At 55.9% G+C, this 17,041-nt stretch overlaps 1 protein-coding gene across 1 annotated transcript in view; it reads right to left on the bottom strand.

The window, feature by feature from the left end:
• The window catches only part of LOC130342153 (diacylglycerol O-acyltransferase 1-like), a gene marked incomplete at its 5' end in the record, with an annotated part of 44,321 nt that overhangs the window by 26,342 nt on the left and 938 nt on the right, over positions 1-17,041 (bottom strand). Inside the window, 5 exons of the mRNA XM_056554259.1 lie at positions 544-649; positions 757-809; positions 2,684-2,769; positions 2,932-2,972; positions 11,006-11,093. Coding sequence (XP_056410234.1) covers positions 544-649; positions 757-809; positions 2,684-2,769; positions 2,932-2,972; positions 11,006-11,093 — 374 coding nt within the window. The remainder of the gene's footprint in view (positions 1-543; positions 650-756; positions 810-2,683; positions 2,770-2,931; positions 2,973-11,005; positions 11,094-17,041) is intronic.

Here is a 17,041-nt window from a genome sequence, read left to right as displayed (position 1 = left end):
CCCATCCGCCTGAGGACGACGACGACGACCCTTCCCCCATCCACCTGAGGACGACGACGACCCTTCCCCCATCCACCCGAGGACGACGACGACCCTTCCCCCATCCACCCGAGGACGACGACGACCCTTCCCCCATCCACCCGAGGACGACCCTTTCCCCATCCACCCGAGGACGACCCTTCCCCCATCCACCCGAGGACGACCCTTCCCCCATCCACCCGAGGACGACCCTTCCCCCATCCACCCGAGGACGACCCTTCCCCCATCCACCCGAGGACGACCCTTCCCCCATCCACCCGAGGACGACGACGACCCTTCCCCCATGCACCTGAGGACGACCCAACACTGCGCATGCATACACAGGAGCACAGTATGGCTCATACATGTGACCCAACACTGCGCATGCGCACACAACCGTTAGCTGCAACTTGTGAACAGTGAGGCATTATTCAGTCCCCTGTAGGGTCACATAGACCAATGCCAAGCGCTCCAGGACACGCCCCCTGACCCATTCAGAGGGTCCAGTAAGGACTGTGTGATTACCTGGAGTAATGGACGGCACAGTGAAGACCACCAGCACAGGGATGCACAGGATACTGGTGAGGAGGACGGTGTACAGGAACAGCCCCACACGCTCTGAGATGCCCCCCTGCAGAAGAGGTGAGGAACAGTTAGCTCCAGCCCAACACAGTGCCCTCCAACCTGGAACTACAACTTCCATCATGCACAAACAACCTTAAGACAAGCTGAACTTACTGAAAATAGGCGCCGCTCCAGGTGCAGGGACCCCAAAATGAAGACATTTGAGGCTACAGGAGAGAAGAACATCCAGTCACATGTCAGGAGGGGGGACATCCAGTGACATGTCAGGCAAGAGAGGAGGGGGGACATCCAGTGACATGTCAGGCAAGAGAGGAGGGGGGACATCCAGTCACATGTCAGGCAAGAGCCCAGAACATCCAGTCACATGTCAGGCAAGAGCCCAGAACATCCAGTCACATGTCAGGCAAGAGCCCAGAACATCCAGTCACATGTCAGGCAAGAGCCCAGAACATCCAGTCACATGTCAGGCAAGAGCCCAGAACATCCAGTCACATGTCAGGCAAGAGCCCAGAACATCCAGTCACATGTCAGGCAAGAGCCCAGAACATCCAGTCACATGTCAGGCAAGAGCCCAGAACATCCAGTCACATGTCAGGCAAGAGCCCAGAACATCCAGTCACATGTCAGGCAAGAGCCCAGAACATCCAGTCACATGTCAGGCAAGAGCCCAGAACATCCAGTCACATGTCAGGCAAGAGACCAGAACATCCAGTCACATGTCAGGCAAGAGACCAGAACATCCAGTCACATGTCAGGCAAGAGACCAGAACATCCAGTCACGTCAGGCAAGAGACCAGAACATCCAGTCACATGTCAGGCAAGAGACCAGAACATCCAGTCACATGTCAGGCAAGAGACCAGAACATCCAGTCACATGTCAGGCAAGAGCCCAGAACATCCAGTCACATGTCAGGCAAGAGCCCAGAACATCCAGTCACATGTCAGGCAAGAGCCCAGCACATGTCAGGCAAGAGCCCAGAACATCCAGTCACATGTCAGGCAAGAGCCCAGAACATCCAGTCACATGTCAGGCAAGAGCCCAGAACATCCAGTCACATGTCAGGCAAGAGCCCAGAACATCCAGTCACATGTCAGGCAAGAGACCCAGAACATCCAGTCACATGTCAGGCAAGAGCCCAGAACATCCAGTCACATGTCAGGCAAGAGCCCAGAACATCCAGTCACATGTCAGGCAAGAGCCCAGAACATCCAGTCACATGTCAGGCAAGAGCCCAGAACATCCAGTCACATGTCAGGCAAGAGCCCAGAACATCCAGTCACATGTCAGGCAAGAGACCAGAACATCCAGTCACATGTCAGGCAAGAGACCAGAACATCCAGTCACATGTCAGGCAAGAGACCAGAACATCCAGTCACTGTCAGGCAAGAGACCAGAACATCCAGTCACATGTCAGGCAAGAGACCAGAACATCCAGTCACATGTCAGGCAAGAGACCAGAACATCCAGTCACATGTCAGGCAAGAGACCAGAACATCCAGTCACATGTCAGGCAAGAGACCAGAACATCCAGTCACATGTCAGGCAAGAGACCAGAACATCCAGTCACATGTCAGGAGGTGGTGGTGGGTACATCCAGTCACATGTCAGGAGGTGGTGGTGGTGGGTACATCCAGTCACATGTCAGGAGGTGGTGGTGGTGGGTACATCCAGTCACAAGTCAGGAGGTGGTGGTGGTGGTGGGTACATCCAGTCACATGTCAGGAAAGGTGGTGGTGGTGGTGGGTACATCCAGTCACAAGTCAGGAGGTGGTGGTGGTGGGTACATCCAGTCACATGTCAGGAGGTGGTGGTGGTGGGTACATCCAGTCACATGTCAGGAGGTGGTGGTGGGTACATCCAGTCACATGTCAGGAGGAGGTGGTGGGTACATCCAGTCACATGTCAGGAGGAGGTGGTGGTGGTGGGGGGGGTACATCCAGTCACATGTCAGGAGGAGGTGGTGGTGGGGGGGTACATCCAGTCACATGTCAGGAGGAGGTGGTGGTGGGGGGGGGTACATCCAGTCACATGTCAGGAGGGGGGAACCAGCAGGGAAACCATCAGTAAGCATGGACTCACCCAGGAGCAGGCAGAGCGAGGGCCAGCTGTACGGGTCATGGAGGAACAGCGACACAACCTGGATGGGATCCACCAATATTCCATACCTGGGAGGGGGGGGAAACAAAATGTCAATATCCCCACCCATTGATGGCTGTACCACCTTACCGATCATGTGACCTCTGTAGGGTGGAGTGGAGGGAGGGGCCATGAACAGCTATGTCGGGCCTTTACCCACTGTCCACGATCCTTTGCTCTCCTTCACTTACTTGATAATGTTCTCCAAGAAGAGGCGCGCGTTCCCCAAAACCTGTATAAAAAGAAGAAAAAAAAAGTCACATGACCATAAAAGTACACCCCCCAACAGAAGTCACATGACCATGAAAGTATACACCCCCCCCAACAGAAGTCACATGACCATAAAAGTATACACCCCCCCAACAGAAGTCACATGACCATATAAGTACACATCCCCTACATTAGTCACATGATCATGAAAGTATACACCCCCCAACAGAAGTCACATGATCATGAAAGTATACACCCCCCCAACAGAAGTCACATGACCATATAAGTATACACCCCCCCAACAGAAGTCACATGACCATATAAGTATACACCCCCCCCCAACAGAAGTCACATGACCATAGAAGTATAACACCCCCCCCAACAGAAGTCACATGACCATATAAGTACACATCCCCTACATTAGTCACATGATCATGAAAGTATACACCCCCCTACAGAAGTCCACATGACCATATAAGTACACATCCCCTACATTAGTCACATGATCATGAAAGTATACACCACCCAACAGAAGTCACATGACCATATAAGTATACACCCCCCCAACAGAAGTCACATGACCATATAAGTATACACCCCCCCCCCCCCAACAGAAGTCACATGACCATATAAGTATACACCCCCCCCCAACAGAAGTCACATGACCATATAAGTATACACCCCCCCCAACAGAAGTCACATGACCATATAAGTATACACCCCCCCCAACAGAAGTCACATGACCATATAAGTATACACCCCCCTACAGAAGTCACATGACCATATAAGTATACACCCCCCTACAGAAGTCAAATGACCATATAAGTATACACCCCCCCAACAGAAGTCACATGACCATATAAGTATACACCCCCCCAACAGAAGTCACATGACCATATAAGTATACACCCCCCCAACAGAAGTCACATGACCATATAAGTATGCACCCCCCCAACAGAAGTCACATGACCATATAAGTATGCACCCCCCCAACAGAAGTCACATGACCATATAAGTATACACCCCCCCCCCAACAGAAGTCACATGACCATATAAGTATACACCCCCCCCCCAACAGAAGTCACATGACCATATAAGTATACACCCCCCCCAACAGAAGTCACATGACCATATAAGTATACACCCCCCCCAACAGAAGTCACATGACCATATAAGTATACACCCCCCCAACAGAAGTCACATGACCATATAAGTATACACCCCCCCCCAACAGAAGTCACATGACCATATAAGTATACACCCCCCCAACAGAAGTCACATGACCATGAAAGTATACACCCCCCCAACAGAAGTCACATGACCATATAAGTATACACCCCCCTACAGAAGTCACATGACCATATAAGTATACACCCCCCTACAGAAGTCACATGACCATAGAAGTATACACCCCCCTACAGAAGTCACATGACCATAGAAGTATACACCCCCCCCAACAGAAGTCACATGACCATATAAGTATACACCCCCCAACAGAAGTCACATGACCATAGAAGTATACACCCCCCTACAGAAGTCACATGACCATAGAAGTATACACCCCCCCCCAACAGAAGTCACATGACCATATAAGTATACACCCCCCTACAGAAGTCACATGACCATAAAAGTATACACCCCCCCCCCCCTACAGAAGTCACATGACCATAAAAGTATTTACATAATACAAGAAGTGTGGGTGGGACAATACAGCTCTGTTCAGGCTTCTGGCTCGTCAATCAGCCTGCTGTGTGAATGAAGGAAGGGGGGGGGGGGTTGTGTCAGAGCCTCCATTCACATGTCCCCGCCCCCACCTCCCACAGTCTGCCCGCCCACACCGCCTGCAGTCCGCCCCGCCCCCACCTCCCACAGTCTGCCCCGCCCACACCGCCTGCAGTCCGCCCCGCCCACACCTCCCGCAGTCCGCCCCGCCCACACCGCCTGCAGTCCCCCAGACGACTGCCCTCCTTTATCCCCCCGACTACTGCCCTCCTTTATGTGTCCTCCCCTCCCCCCGACTACTACCCTCCTTTATGTCCCGTCCCCCCCCGACTACTACCCTCCTTTATGTGTCCCTCCCCCCCCCCCCGACTACTGCCCTCCTTTATCCCCCCCGACTACTGCCCTCCTTCATGTGTCCTCCCCCCCGACTACTGCCCTCCTTCATGTGTCCTCCCCCTCCCGACTACTGCCCTCCTTCATGTGTCCTCCCCCCCCCCGACTACTGCCCTCCTTCATGTGCCCTCCTTCATGTGTCCCTCCCCCCCCCGACTACTGCCCTCCTTCATGTGTCCTCCCCCCCGACTACTGCCCTCCTTCATGTGTCCTCCCCCCCCCCGACTACTGCCCTCCTTCATGTGTCCTCCCCCCCGACTACTGCCCTCCTTCATGTGTCCTCCCCCCCCCCCGACTACTGCCCTCCTTCATGTGTCCTCCCCCCCCCCCGACTACTGCCCTCCTTCATGTGTCCTCCCCCCCCGACTACTGCCCTCCTTCATGTGTCCTCCCCCCCGACTACTGCCCTCCTTCATGTGTCCTCCCCCCCGACTACTGCCCTCCTTCATGTGTCCTCCCCCCCGACTACTGCCCTCCTTCATGTGTCCTCCCCCCAGACTACTGCCCTCCTTTATGTGTCCTCCCCCCAGACTACTGCCCTCCTTTATGTGTCCTCCCCCAGACTACTGCCCTCCTTTATGTGTCCTCCCCCCAGACTACTGCCCTCCTTTATGTGTCCTCCCCCCAGACTACTGCCCTCCTTTATGTGTCCTCCCCCCAGACTACTGCCCTCCTTTATGTGTCCTCCCCCCAGACTACTGCCCTCCTTTATGTGTCCTCCCCCCAGACTACTGCCCTCCTTTATGTGTCCTCCCCCAGACTACTGCCCTCCTTCATGTGTCCTCCCACCAGACTACTGCCCTCCTTCATGTGTCCTCCCCCCCAGACTACTGCCCTCCTTCATGTGTCCTCCCCCAGACTACTGCCCTCCTTCATGTGTCCTCCCCCCCAGACTACTGCCCTCCTTTATGTGTCCTCCCCCAGACTACTGCCCTCCTTTATGTGTCCTCCCCCAGACTACTGCCCTCCTTTATGTGTCCTCCCCCCCAGACTACTGCCCTCCTTCATGTGTCCTCCCCCCCAGACTACTGCCCTCCTTCATGTGTCCTCCCCCCCAGACTACTGCCCTCCTTTATGTGTCCTCCCCCAGACTACTGCCCTCCTTTATGTGTCCTCCCCCCAGACTACTGCCCTCCTTTATGTGTCCTCCCCCCAGACTACTGCCCTCCTTTATGTGTCCTCCCCCCAGACTACTGCCCTCCTTTATGTGTCCTCCCCCCAGACTACTGCCCTCCTGTATGTGTCCTCCCCCCAGACTACTGCCCTCCTTTATGTGTCCTCCCCCCAGACTACTGCCCTCCTTTATGTGTCCTCCCCCCAGACTACTGCCCTCCTTTATGTGTCCTCCCCCCAGACTACTGCCCTCCTTTATGTGTCCTCCCCCCAGACTACTGCCCTCCTTTATGTGTCCTCCCCCCAGACTACTGCCCTCCTTCATGTGTCCTCCCCCCCAGACTACTGCCCTCCTTCATGTGTCCTCCCCCCAGACTACTGCCCTCCTTTATTTGTCTCCCCATCCCCCAGGCAGCCATGCGCTGAACACGCCGGCGATATCTTTCACTTAATTAGCCCCTGTAACCTTTGACCCCGCAGGTGATTAGGCTGATAACAGAGGACTCTGACCCTGTAACGACAGGGGCCCCTCCCTCAGGTTATCAGGAGATGAAGCCCTTCCCTTAACACGAGGTCTCGTTCATACAGAGCACACGTTCATACAGGGGACACACGCACCTCTTTTATTGGACCCAATAACCTCATAGCACCCACAGTGATGAAACAAAGACCCCTGATCACCACCTGACCCCAGTGATGATAGAGAGACCCCCGATCACTTCCTGACCCCAGTGATGATACAAAGACCCCTGAACACCTCCTGACCCCAGTGATGATACAAAGACCCCTGATCACCTCCTGACCCCAGTGATGATATAGAGACCCTGAACACCTCCTGACCCCAGTGATGATAGAGAGACCCCCGATCACCTCCTGACCCCAGTGATGATACAAAGACCCCTGATCACCTCCTGACCCCAGTGATGATACAAAGACCCCTGATCACCTCCTGACCCCAGTGATGATATAGAGACCCCCTGATCACCTCCTGACCCCAGTGATTATATAGAGACCCCTGAACACCTCCTGACCCCAGTGATGATATAGAAACCCCTGATCACCTCCTGACCCCAGTGATTATATAGAGACCCCTGATCACCTCCTGACCCCAGTGATGATAGAGACCCCTGAACACCTCCTGACCCCAGTGATGATATAGAGACCCCTGAACACCTCCTGACCCCAGTGATGATACAAAGACCCCTGAACACCTCCTGACCCCAGTGATTAGAGACCCCTGATCACCTCCTGACCCCAGTGATGATATAGAGACCCCTGAACACCTCCTGACCCCAGTGATGATATAGAGACCCCTGATCACCTCCTGACCCCAGTGATGATAGAGACCCCTGAACACCTCCTGACCCCAGTGATGATATAGAGACCCCCGATCACCTCCTGACCCCAGTGATGATAGAGAGACCCCCGATCACCTCCTGACCCCAGTGATGATACAAAGACCCCTGAACACCTCCTGACCCCAGTGATGATAGAGAGACCCCGATCACCTCCTGACCCCAGTGATGATAGAGAGACCCCCGATCACCTCCTGACCCCAGTGATGATACAAAGACCCCTGAACATCACCTGACCCCAGTGGTGATAGAGACACCCGATCACCTCCTGACCCCCAGTGATGATAGAGACCCCTGAACACCTCCTGACCCCAGTGATGATATAGAGACCCCTGATCACCTCCTGACCCCAGTGATGATATAGAGACCCCTGATCACCTCCTGACCCCAGTGATTATATAGAGACCCCTGAACACCTCCTGACCCCAGTGATGATATAGAGACCCCTGATCACCTCCTGACCCAGTGATTATATAGAGACCCCTGATCACCTCCTGACCCCAGTGATGATAGAGACCCCTGAACACCTCCTGACCCCAGTGATGATATAGAGACCCCTGAACACCTCCTGACCCCAGTGATGATACAAAGACCCCTGAACACCTCCTGACCCCAGTGATTAGAGACCCCTGATCACCTCCTGACCCCAGTGATGATATAGAGACCCCTGAACACCTCCTGACCCCAGTGATGATATAGAGACCCCTGATCACCTCCTGACCCCAGTGATGATAGAGACCCCTGAACACCTCCTGACCCCAGTGATGATATAGAGACCCCCGATCACCTCCTGACCCCAGTGATGATAGAGAGACCCCCGATCACCTCCTGACCCCAGTGATGATACAAAGACCCCTGAACACCTCCTGACCCCAGTGATGATAGAGAGACCCCGATCACCTCCTGACCCCAGTGATGATAGAGAGACCCCCGATCACCTCCTGACCCCAGTGATGATACAAAGACCCCTGAACATCACCTGACCCCAGTGGTGATAGAGACACCCGATCACCTCCTGACCCCAGTGATGATAGAGACCCCTGAACACCTCCTGACCCCAGTGATGATATAGAGACCCCTGAACACCTCCTGACCCCAGTGATTATATAGAGACCCCTGATCACCTCCTGACCCCAGTGATGATACAAAGACCCCTGATCACCTCCTGACCCCAGTGATGATACAAAGACCCCTGATCACCTCCTGACCCCAGTGATGATATAGAGACCCCTGATCACCTCCTGACCCCAGTGATTATATAGAGACCCCTGAACACCTCCTGACCCCAGTGATGATATAGAAACCCCTGATCACCTCCTGACCCCAGTGATGATATAGAAACCCCTGATCACCTCCTGACCCCAGTGATGATAGAGACCCCTGATCACTTCCTGACCCCAGTGATTATATAGAGACCCCTGAACACCTCCTGACCCCAGTGATAATATAGAGACCCCTGAACACCTCCTGACCCCAGTGATGATAGAGACCCTGATCACTTCCTGACCCCAGTGATGATAGAGACCCCTGAACACCTCCTGACCCCAGTGATGATATAGAGACCCCCTGAACACCTCCTGACCCCAGTGATGATATAGAGACCCCGGTAACCTCCTGACCCGAGTGATGATAGAGACCCCTGAACACCTCCTGACCCCAGTGATGATATAGAGACCCCTGATCACCACCTGACCCCAGTGATGATATAGAGACCCCTGAACACCTCCTGACCCCAGTGATGATATAGAGACCCCTGATCACCTCCTGACCCCAGTGATGATATAGAGACCCCTGATCACCTCCTGACCCCAGTGATGATATAGAGACCCCTGATCACCTCCTGACCCCAGTGATGATATAGAGACCCCTGAACACCTCCTGACCCCAGTGATGATAGAGACCCCTAAACACCTCCTGACCCCAGTGATGATAGAGACCCCTGAACACCTCCTGACCCCAGTGATGATATAGAGACCCCTGATCACCTCCTGACCCCAGTGATGATATAGAGACCCCTGAACACCTCCTGACCCCAGTGATGATATAGAGACCCCTGAACACCTCCTGACCCCAGTGATGATAGAGACCCCTGATCACCTCCTGACCCCAGTGATGATATAGAGACCCCTGAACACCTCCTGACCCCAGTGATGATATAGAGACCCCTGATCACCTCGTGACCCCAGGGATGATATAGAGACCCCTGAACACCTCCTGACCCCAGTGATGATATAGAGACCCCTGATCACCTCCTGACCCCAGTGATGATATAGAGACCCCTGAACACCTCCTGACCCCAGTGATGATAGAGACCCCTAAACACCTCCTGACCCCAGTGATGATAGAGACCCCTAAACACCTCCTGACCCCAGTGATGATATAGAGACCTCTGATCACCTCCTGACCCCAGTGATGATAGAGAGACCCCTGATCACCTCCTGACCCCAGTGATGATATAGAGACCCCTGATCACCTCCTGACCCCAGTGATGATACAAAGACCCCTGATCACCCTCCTGACCCCAGTGATGATATAGAGACCCCTGATCACCTCCTGACCCCAGTGATGATATAGAGACCCCTGAACACCTCCTGACCCCAGTGATGATATAGAGACCCCTGAACACCTCCTGACCCCAGTGATGATAGAGACCCCTGATCACCTCCTGACCCCAGTGATGATAGAGACCCCTGAACACCTCCTGACCCCAGTGATGATAGAGACCCCTGAAACACCTCCTGACCCCAGTGATGATATAGAGACCCCTGAACACCTCCTGACCCCAGTGATGATACAAAGACCCCTGATCACCTCCTGACCCAGTGATGATATAGAGACCCCTGATCACCTCCTGACCCCAGTGATGATACAAAGACCCCTGATCACCTCCTGACCCAGTGATGACAGAGACCCCTGAACACCTCCTGACCCCAGTGATGATATAGAGACCCCTGATCACCTCCTGACCCCAGTGATGACAGAGACCCCTGATCACCTCCTGACCCCAGTGATGATACAAAGACCCCTGAACACCTCCTGACCCCAGTGATGATATAGAGACCCCTGAACACCTCCTGACCCCAGTGATGATATAGAGACCCCTGAACACCTCCTGACCCCAGTGATGATATAGAGACCCCTGAACACCTCCTGACCCCAGTGATGATATAGAGACCCCTGAACACCTCCTGACCCCAGTGATGATATAGAGACCCCTGATCACCTCCTGACCCCAGTGATGATATAGAGACCCCTGATCACCTCCTGACCCCAGTGATGATATAGAGACCCCTGATCACCTCCTGACCCCAGTGATGACAGAGACCCCTGATCACCTCCTGACCCCAGTGATGATATAGAGACCCCTGATCACCTCCTGACCCCAGTGATGATACAAAGACCCCTGATCACCTCCTGACCCCAGTGATGATATAGCCCCCCCCCGTCACAGTACTGTGGGGTCAGTACTCACCAGCATGATAACGCACCAGTTCAGGATTCCGCGGTAATTGCTGAAGCCGCTCGCAGAGCTGAGAAGAGATTCCTGCAGCTTGTGACACCTGAAAGGGATAATGGGGGGTGATACACAGAATGTGACGGGGGGTGAAGTTTGGGGGGGGGGGGGGGGCCCCATTGGGGTGTCAGGTGTCGGGAGAGGCACCCCGGGGTGTGAGGGGGTCGGCACATTGGGGGTGTGAGGGGGTCGGCACATTGGGGGTGTGAGGGGGTCGGCACATTGGGGGTGTGAGGGGGTCGGCACATTGGGGGTGTGAGGGGGTCGGCACATTGGGGGTGTGAGGGGGTCGGCACATTGGGGGTGTGAGGGGGTCGGCACATTGGGGGTGTGAGGGGGTCGGCACATTGGGGTGTGAGGGGTCGGGTCGGTACATTGGGGTGTGAGGGGTCGGTACATTGGGGTGTCAGTACATTGGGGTGTCAGTACATTGGGGTGTGAGGGGTCGGTACATTGGGGTGTGAGGGGTCGGTACATTGGAGTGTGAGGGGTCGGTACATTGGGGTGTGAGGGTCGGTACATTGGGGTGTGAGGTGTCTGGTCAGTACATTGGGGTGTGAGGTGTCTGGTCAGTACATTGGGGTGTCGGTACATTGGGGTGTGAGGGGTCGGTACATTGGGGTGTGAGGTGTCGGGTCGGTACATTGGGGTGTCGGTACATTGGGGTGTGAGGGGTCGGGTCGGTACATTGGGGTGTGAGGGGTCGGTACATTGGGGTGTGAGGGGTCGGGTCGGTACATTGGGGTGTGAGGGGTCGGTACATTGGGGTGTGAGGGGTCGGGTCGGTACATTGGGGTGTGAGGGGTCGGTACATTGGGGTGTGAGGGGTCGGGTCGGTACATTGGGGTGTGAGGGGTCGGGTCGGTACATTGGGGTGTGAGGGGTCGGGTCGGTACATTGTGGTGTCAGTACATTGGGGTGTGAGGTGTCGGGTCGGTACATTGTGGTGTCAGTACATTGGGGTGTGAGGGGTCAGTACATTGGGGTGTCAGTACATTGGGGTGTGAGGGGTCGGTACATTGGGGTGTGAGGGGTCGGGTCGGTACATTGGGGTGTGAGGGGTCGGGTCGGTACATTGTGGTGTCAGTACATTGGGGTGTGAGGTGTCGGGTCGGTACATTGTGGTGTCAGTACATTGGGGTGTGAGGGGTCAGTACATTGGGGTGTGAGGGGTCAGTACATTGGGGTGTGAGGGGTCAGTACATTGGGGTGTCAGTACATTGGGGTGTGAGGGGTCAGTACATTGGGGTGTGAGGGGTCAGTACATTGGGGTGTGAGGGGTCAGTACATTGGGGTGTGAGGGGTCTGGTCAGTACATTGGGGTGTCGGTACATTGTGGTGTCGGTACATTGGGGTGTGAGGTGTCGGGTCAGTACATTGGGGTGTGAGGGGTCGGTACATTGGGGTGTGAGGGGTCGGTACATTGGGGTGTGAGGGGTCGGTACATTGGGGTGTGAGGGGTCGGGTCAGTACATTGGGGTGTCAGTACATTGGGGTGTGAGGGGTCGGTACATTGGGGTGTGAGGTGTCGGGTCAGTACATTGTGGTGTCGGTACATTGGGGTGTGAGGGGTCGGTACATTGGGGTGTGAGGGGGTCGGTACATTGGGGTGTGAGGGGTCGGGTCGGTACATTGGGGTGTGAGGGGTCAGTACATTGGGGTGTGAGGGGTCAGTACATTGGGGTGTCAGTACATTGGGGTGTGAGGGGTCGGTACATTGGGGTGTGAGGGGGTCGGGTCGGTACATTGTGGTGTCAGTACATTGGGGTGTGAGGGGTCAGTACATTGGGGTGTGAGGGGTCAGTACATTGGGGTGTCGGTACATTGGGGTGTCAGTACATTGGGGTGTCAGTACATTGGGGGTGTGAGGGGTCAGTACATTGGGGTGTGAGGGGTCGGGTCGGTACATTGGGGTGTGAGGGGTCGGGTCGGTACATTGGGGTGTGAGGGGTCGGCACATTGGGGTGTGAGGGGTCGGCACATTGGGGTGTGAGGGGTCGGCACATTGGGGTGTGAGGGGTCGGCACATTGGGGTGTGAGGGGTCGGCACATTGGGGTGTGAGGGGTCGGCACATTGGGGTGTGAGGGGTCGGCACATTGGGGTGTGAGGGGTCGGCACATTGGGGTGTGAGGGGTCGGCACATTGGGGTGTGAGGGGTCGGCACATTGGGGTGTGAGGGGTCGGCACATTGGGGTGTGAGGGGTCGGTACATTGGGGTGTGAGGGGTCGGTACATTGGGGTGTCAGTACATTGGGGTGTGAGGGGTCGGGTCGGTACATTGGGGTGTGAGGGGTCGGCACATTGGGGTGTGAGGGGTCGGTACATTGGGGTGTCGGTACATTGGGGTGTGAGGGGTCAGTACATTGGGGTGTGAGGTGTCGGGTCAGTACATTGGGGTGTCGGTACATTGGGGTGTCAGTACATTGGGGTGTCAGTACATTGGGGGTGTGAGGGGTCAGTACATTGGGGTGTGAGGGGTCGGGTCGGTACATTGGGGTGTGAGGGGTCGGCACATTGGGGTGTGAGGGGTCGGCACATTGGGGTGTGAGGGGTCGGCACATTGGGGTGTGAGGGGTCGGCACATTGGGGTGTGAGGGGTCGGCACATTGGGGTGTGAGGGGTCGGCACATTGGGGTGTGAGGGGTCGGCACATTGGGGTGTGAGGGGTCGGCACATTGGGGTGTGAGGGGTCGGCACATTGGGGTGTGAGGGGTCGGCACATTGGGGTGTGAGGGGTCGGCACATTGGGGTGTGAGGGGTCGGCACATTGGGGTGTGAGGGGTCGGCACATTGGGGTGTGAGGGGTCGGCACATTGGGGTGTGAGGGGTCGGCACATTGGGGTGTGAGGGGTCGGTACATTGGGGTGTGAGGTGTGAGGGGTCAGTACATTGGGGTGTCAGTACATTGGGGTGTGAGGGGTCGGGTCGGTACATTGGGGTGTGAGGGGTCGGCACATTGGGGTGTGAGGGGTCGGCACATTGGGGTGTGAGGGGTCGGTACATTGGGGTGTGAGGGGTCGGTACATTGGGGTGTGAGGGGTCGGCACATTGGGGTGTGAGGGGTCGGCACATTGGGGTGTGAGGGGTCGGTACATTGGGGTGTGAGGGGTCGGTACATTGGGGTGTGAGGGGTCGGTACATTGGGGTGTGAGGTGTGAGGGGTCAGTACATTGGGGTGTGAGGGGTCGGTACATTGGGGTGTCAGTACATTGGGGTGTGAGGGGTCGGCACATTGGGGTGTGAGGGGTCGGTACATTGGGGTGTGAGGGGTCGGTACATTGGGGTGTGAGGGGTCGGTACATTGGGGTGTGAGGGGTCGGTACATTGGGGTGTGAGGGGTCGGTACATTGGGGTGTGAGGGGTCGGTACATTGGGGTGTGAGGGGTCGGTACATTGGGGTGTGAGGGGTCGGTACATTGGGGTGTGAGGGGTCGGTACATTGGGGTGTGAGGGGTCGGTACATTGGGGTGTGAGGGGTCGGTACATTGGGGTGTGAGGTGTGAGGGGTCAGTACATTGGGGTGTGAGGTGTGAGGGGTCAGTACATTGGGGTGTGAGGGGTCAGTACATTGGGGTGTGAGGGGTCAGTACATTGGGGTGTGAGGGGTCAGTACATTGGGGTGTGAGGTGTGAGGGGTCGGTACATTGGGGTGTGAGGGGTCGGTACATTGGGGTGTGAGGGATCGGTACATTGGGGTGTCAGTACATTGGGGTGTGAGGGGTCGGTACATTGGGGTGTGAGGGGTCGGTACATTGGGGTGTGAGGGGTCAGTACATTGGGGTGTGAGGTGTGAGGGGTCAGTACATTGGGGTGTGAGGGGTCAGTACATTGGGGTGTGAGGGGTCAGTACATTGGGGTGTGAGGGGTCAGTACATTGGGGTGTGAGGGGTCAGTACATTGGGGTGTGAGGTGTGAGGGGTCGGTACATTGGGGTGTGAGGGGTCAGTACATTGGGGTGTGAGGGGTCAGTACATTGGGGTGTGAGGGGTCAGTACATTGGGGTGTGAGGGGTCAGTACATTGGGGTGTGAGGTGTGAGGGGTCGGTACATTGGGGTGTGAGGGGTCAGTACATTGGGGTGTGAGGGGTCAGTACATTGGGGTGTGAGGGGTCAGTACATTGGGGTGTGAGGGGTCAGTACATTGGGGTGTGAGGGGTCAGTACATTGGGGTGTGAGGTGTGAGGGGTCGGTACATTGGGGTGTGAGGGGTCAGTACATTGGGGTGTGAGGGGTCAGTACATTGGGGTGTGAGGGGTCAGTACATTGGGGTGTGAGGGGTCAGTACATTGGGGTGTGAGGGGTCAGTACATTGGGGTGTGAGGGGTCAGTACATTGGGGTGTGAGGGGTCAGTACATTGGGGTGTGAGGGGTCAGTACATTGGGGTGTGAGGGGTCGGTACATTGGGGTGTGAGGGGTCAGTACATTGGGGTGTGAGGGGTCAGTACATTGGGGTGTGAGGTGTGAGGGGTCGGTACATTGGGGTGTGAGGGGTCAGTACATTGGGGTGTGAGGGGTCAGTACATTGGGGTGTGAGGTGTGAGGGGTCGGTACATTGGGGTGTGAGGGATCGGTACATTGGGGTGTGAGGGGTCAGTACATTGGGGTGTGAGGGGTCAGTACATTGGGGTGTGAGGTGTGAGGGGTCGGTACATTGGGGTGTGAGGGATCGGTACATTGGGGTGTGAGGGGTCAGTACATTGGGGTGTGAGGGGTCAGTACATTGGGGTGTGAGGTGTGAGGGGTCGGTACATTGGGGTGTGAGGGGTCAGTACATTGGGGTGTGAGGGGTCAGTACATTGGGGTGTGAGGGGTCAGTACATTGGGGTGTGAGGGGTCGGTACATTGGGGTGTGAGGGGTCAGTACATTGGGGTGTGAGGGGTCAGTACATTGGGGTGTGAGGTGTGAGGGGTCGGTACATTGGGGTGTGAGGGGTCAGTACATTGGGGTGTGAGGTGTGAGGGGTCGGTACATTGGGGTGTGAGGGGTCAGTACATTGGGGGGTCAGTACATTGGGGTGTCGGTACATTGGGGTGTGAGGGATCGGTACATTGGGGTGTGAGGGGTCAGTACATTGGGGTGTGAGGGGTCAGTACATTGGGGTGTGAGGGGTCAGTACATTGGGGTGTGAGGGGTCAGTACATTGGGGTGTGAGGGGTCAGTACATTGGGGTGTGAGGGGTCAGTACATTGGGGTGTGAGGGGTCAGTACATTGGGGTGTGAGGGGTCAGTACATTGGGGTGTGAGGGGTCAGTACATTGGGGTGTGAGGTGTGAGGGGTCAGTACATTGGGGTGTGAGGGGTCAGTACATTGGGGTGTGAGGGGTCAGTACATTGGGGTGTGAGGGGTCAGTACATTGGGGTGTGAGGGGTCAGTACATTGGGGTGTGAGGTGTGAGGGGTCGGTACATTGGGGTGTGAGGGGGTCAGTACATTGGGGTGTGAGGGGTCAGTACATTGGGGTGTGAGGGGTCAGTACATTGGGGTGTGAGGGGTCAGTACATTGGGGTGTGAGGGGTCAGTACATTGGGGTGTGAGGGGTCAGTACATTGGGGTGTGAGGGGTCAGTACATTGGGGTGTGAGGGGTCAGTACATTGGGGTGTGAGGGGTCAGTACATTGGGGTGTGAGGTGTGAGGGGTCGGTACATTGGGGTGTGAGGGGGTCAGTACATTGGGGTGTGAGGGGTCAGTACATTGGGGTGTGAGGGGTCAGTACATTGGGGTGTGAGGGGTCAGTACATTGGGGTGTGAGGGGTCAGTACATTGGGGTGTGAGGGGTCAGTACATTGGGGTGTGAGGGGTCAGTACATTGGGGTGTGAGGGGTCAGTACATTGGGGTGTGAGGGGTCGGTACATTGGGGTGTGAGGGGTCAGTACATTGGGGTGTGAGGGGTCAGTACATTGGGGTGTGAGGTGTGAGGGGTCGGTACATTGGGGTGTGAGGGGTCAGTACATTGGGGTGTGAGGGGTCAGTACATTGGGGTGTGAGGTGT

The sequence above is a fragment of the Hyla sarda genome, unplaced genomic scaffold (assembly GCF_029499605.1).
Source record: "Hyla sarda isolate aHylSar1 unplaced genomic scaffold, aHylSar1.hap1 scaffold_638, whole genome shotgun sequence".
NCBI classification, from domain to species: domain Eukaryota; kingdom Metazoa; phylum Chordata; class Amphibia; order Anura; family Hylidae; genus Hyla; species Hyla sarda.
Note: the sequence above shows the minus strand (reverse complement) of the source record. Positions and strands in the feature narration are given on the sequence as shown.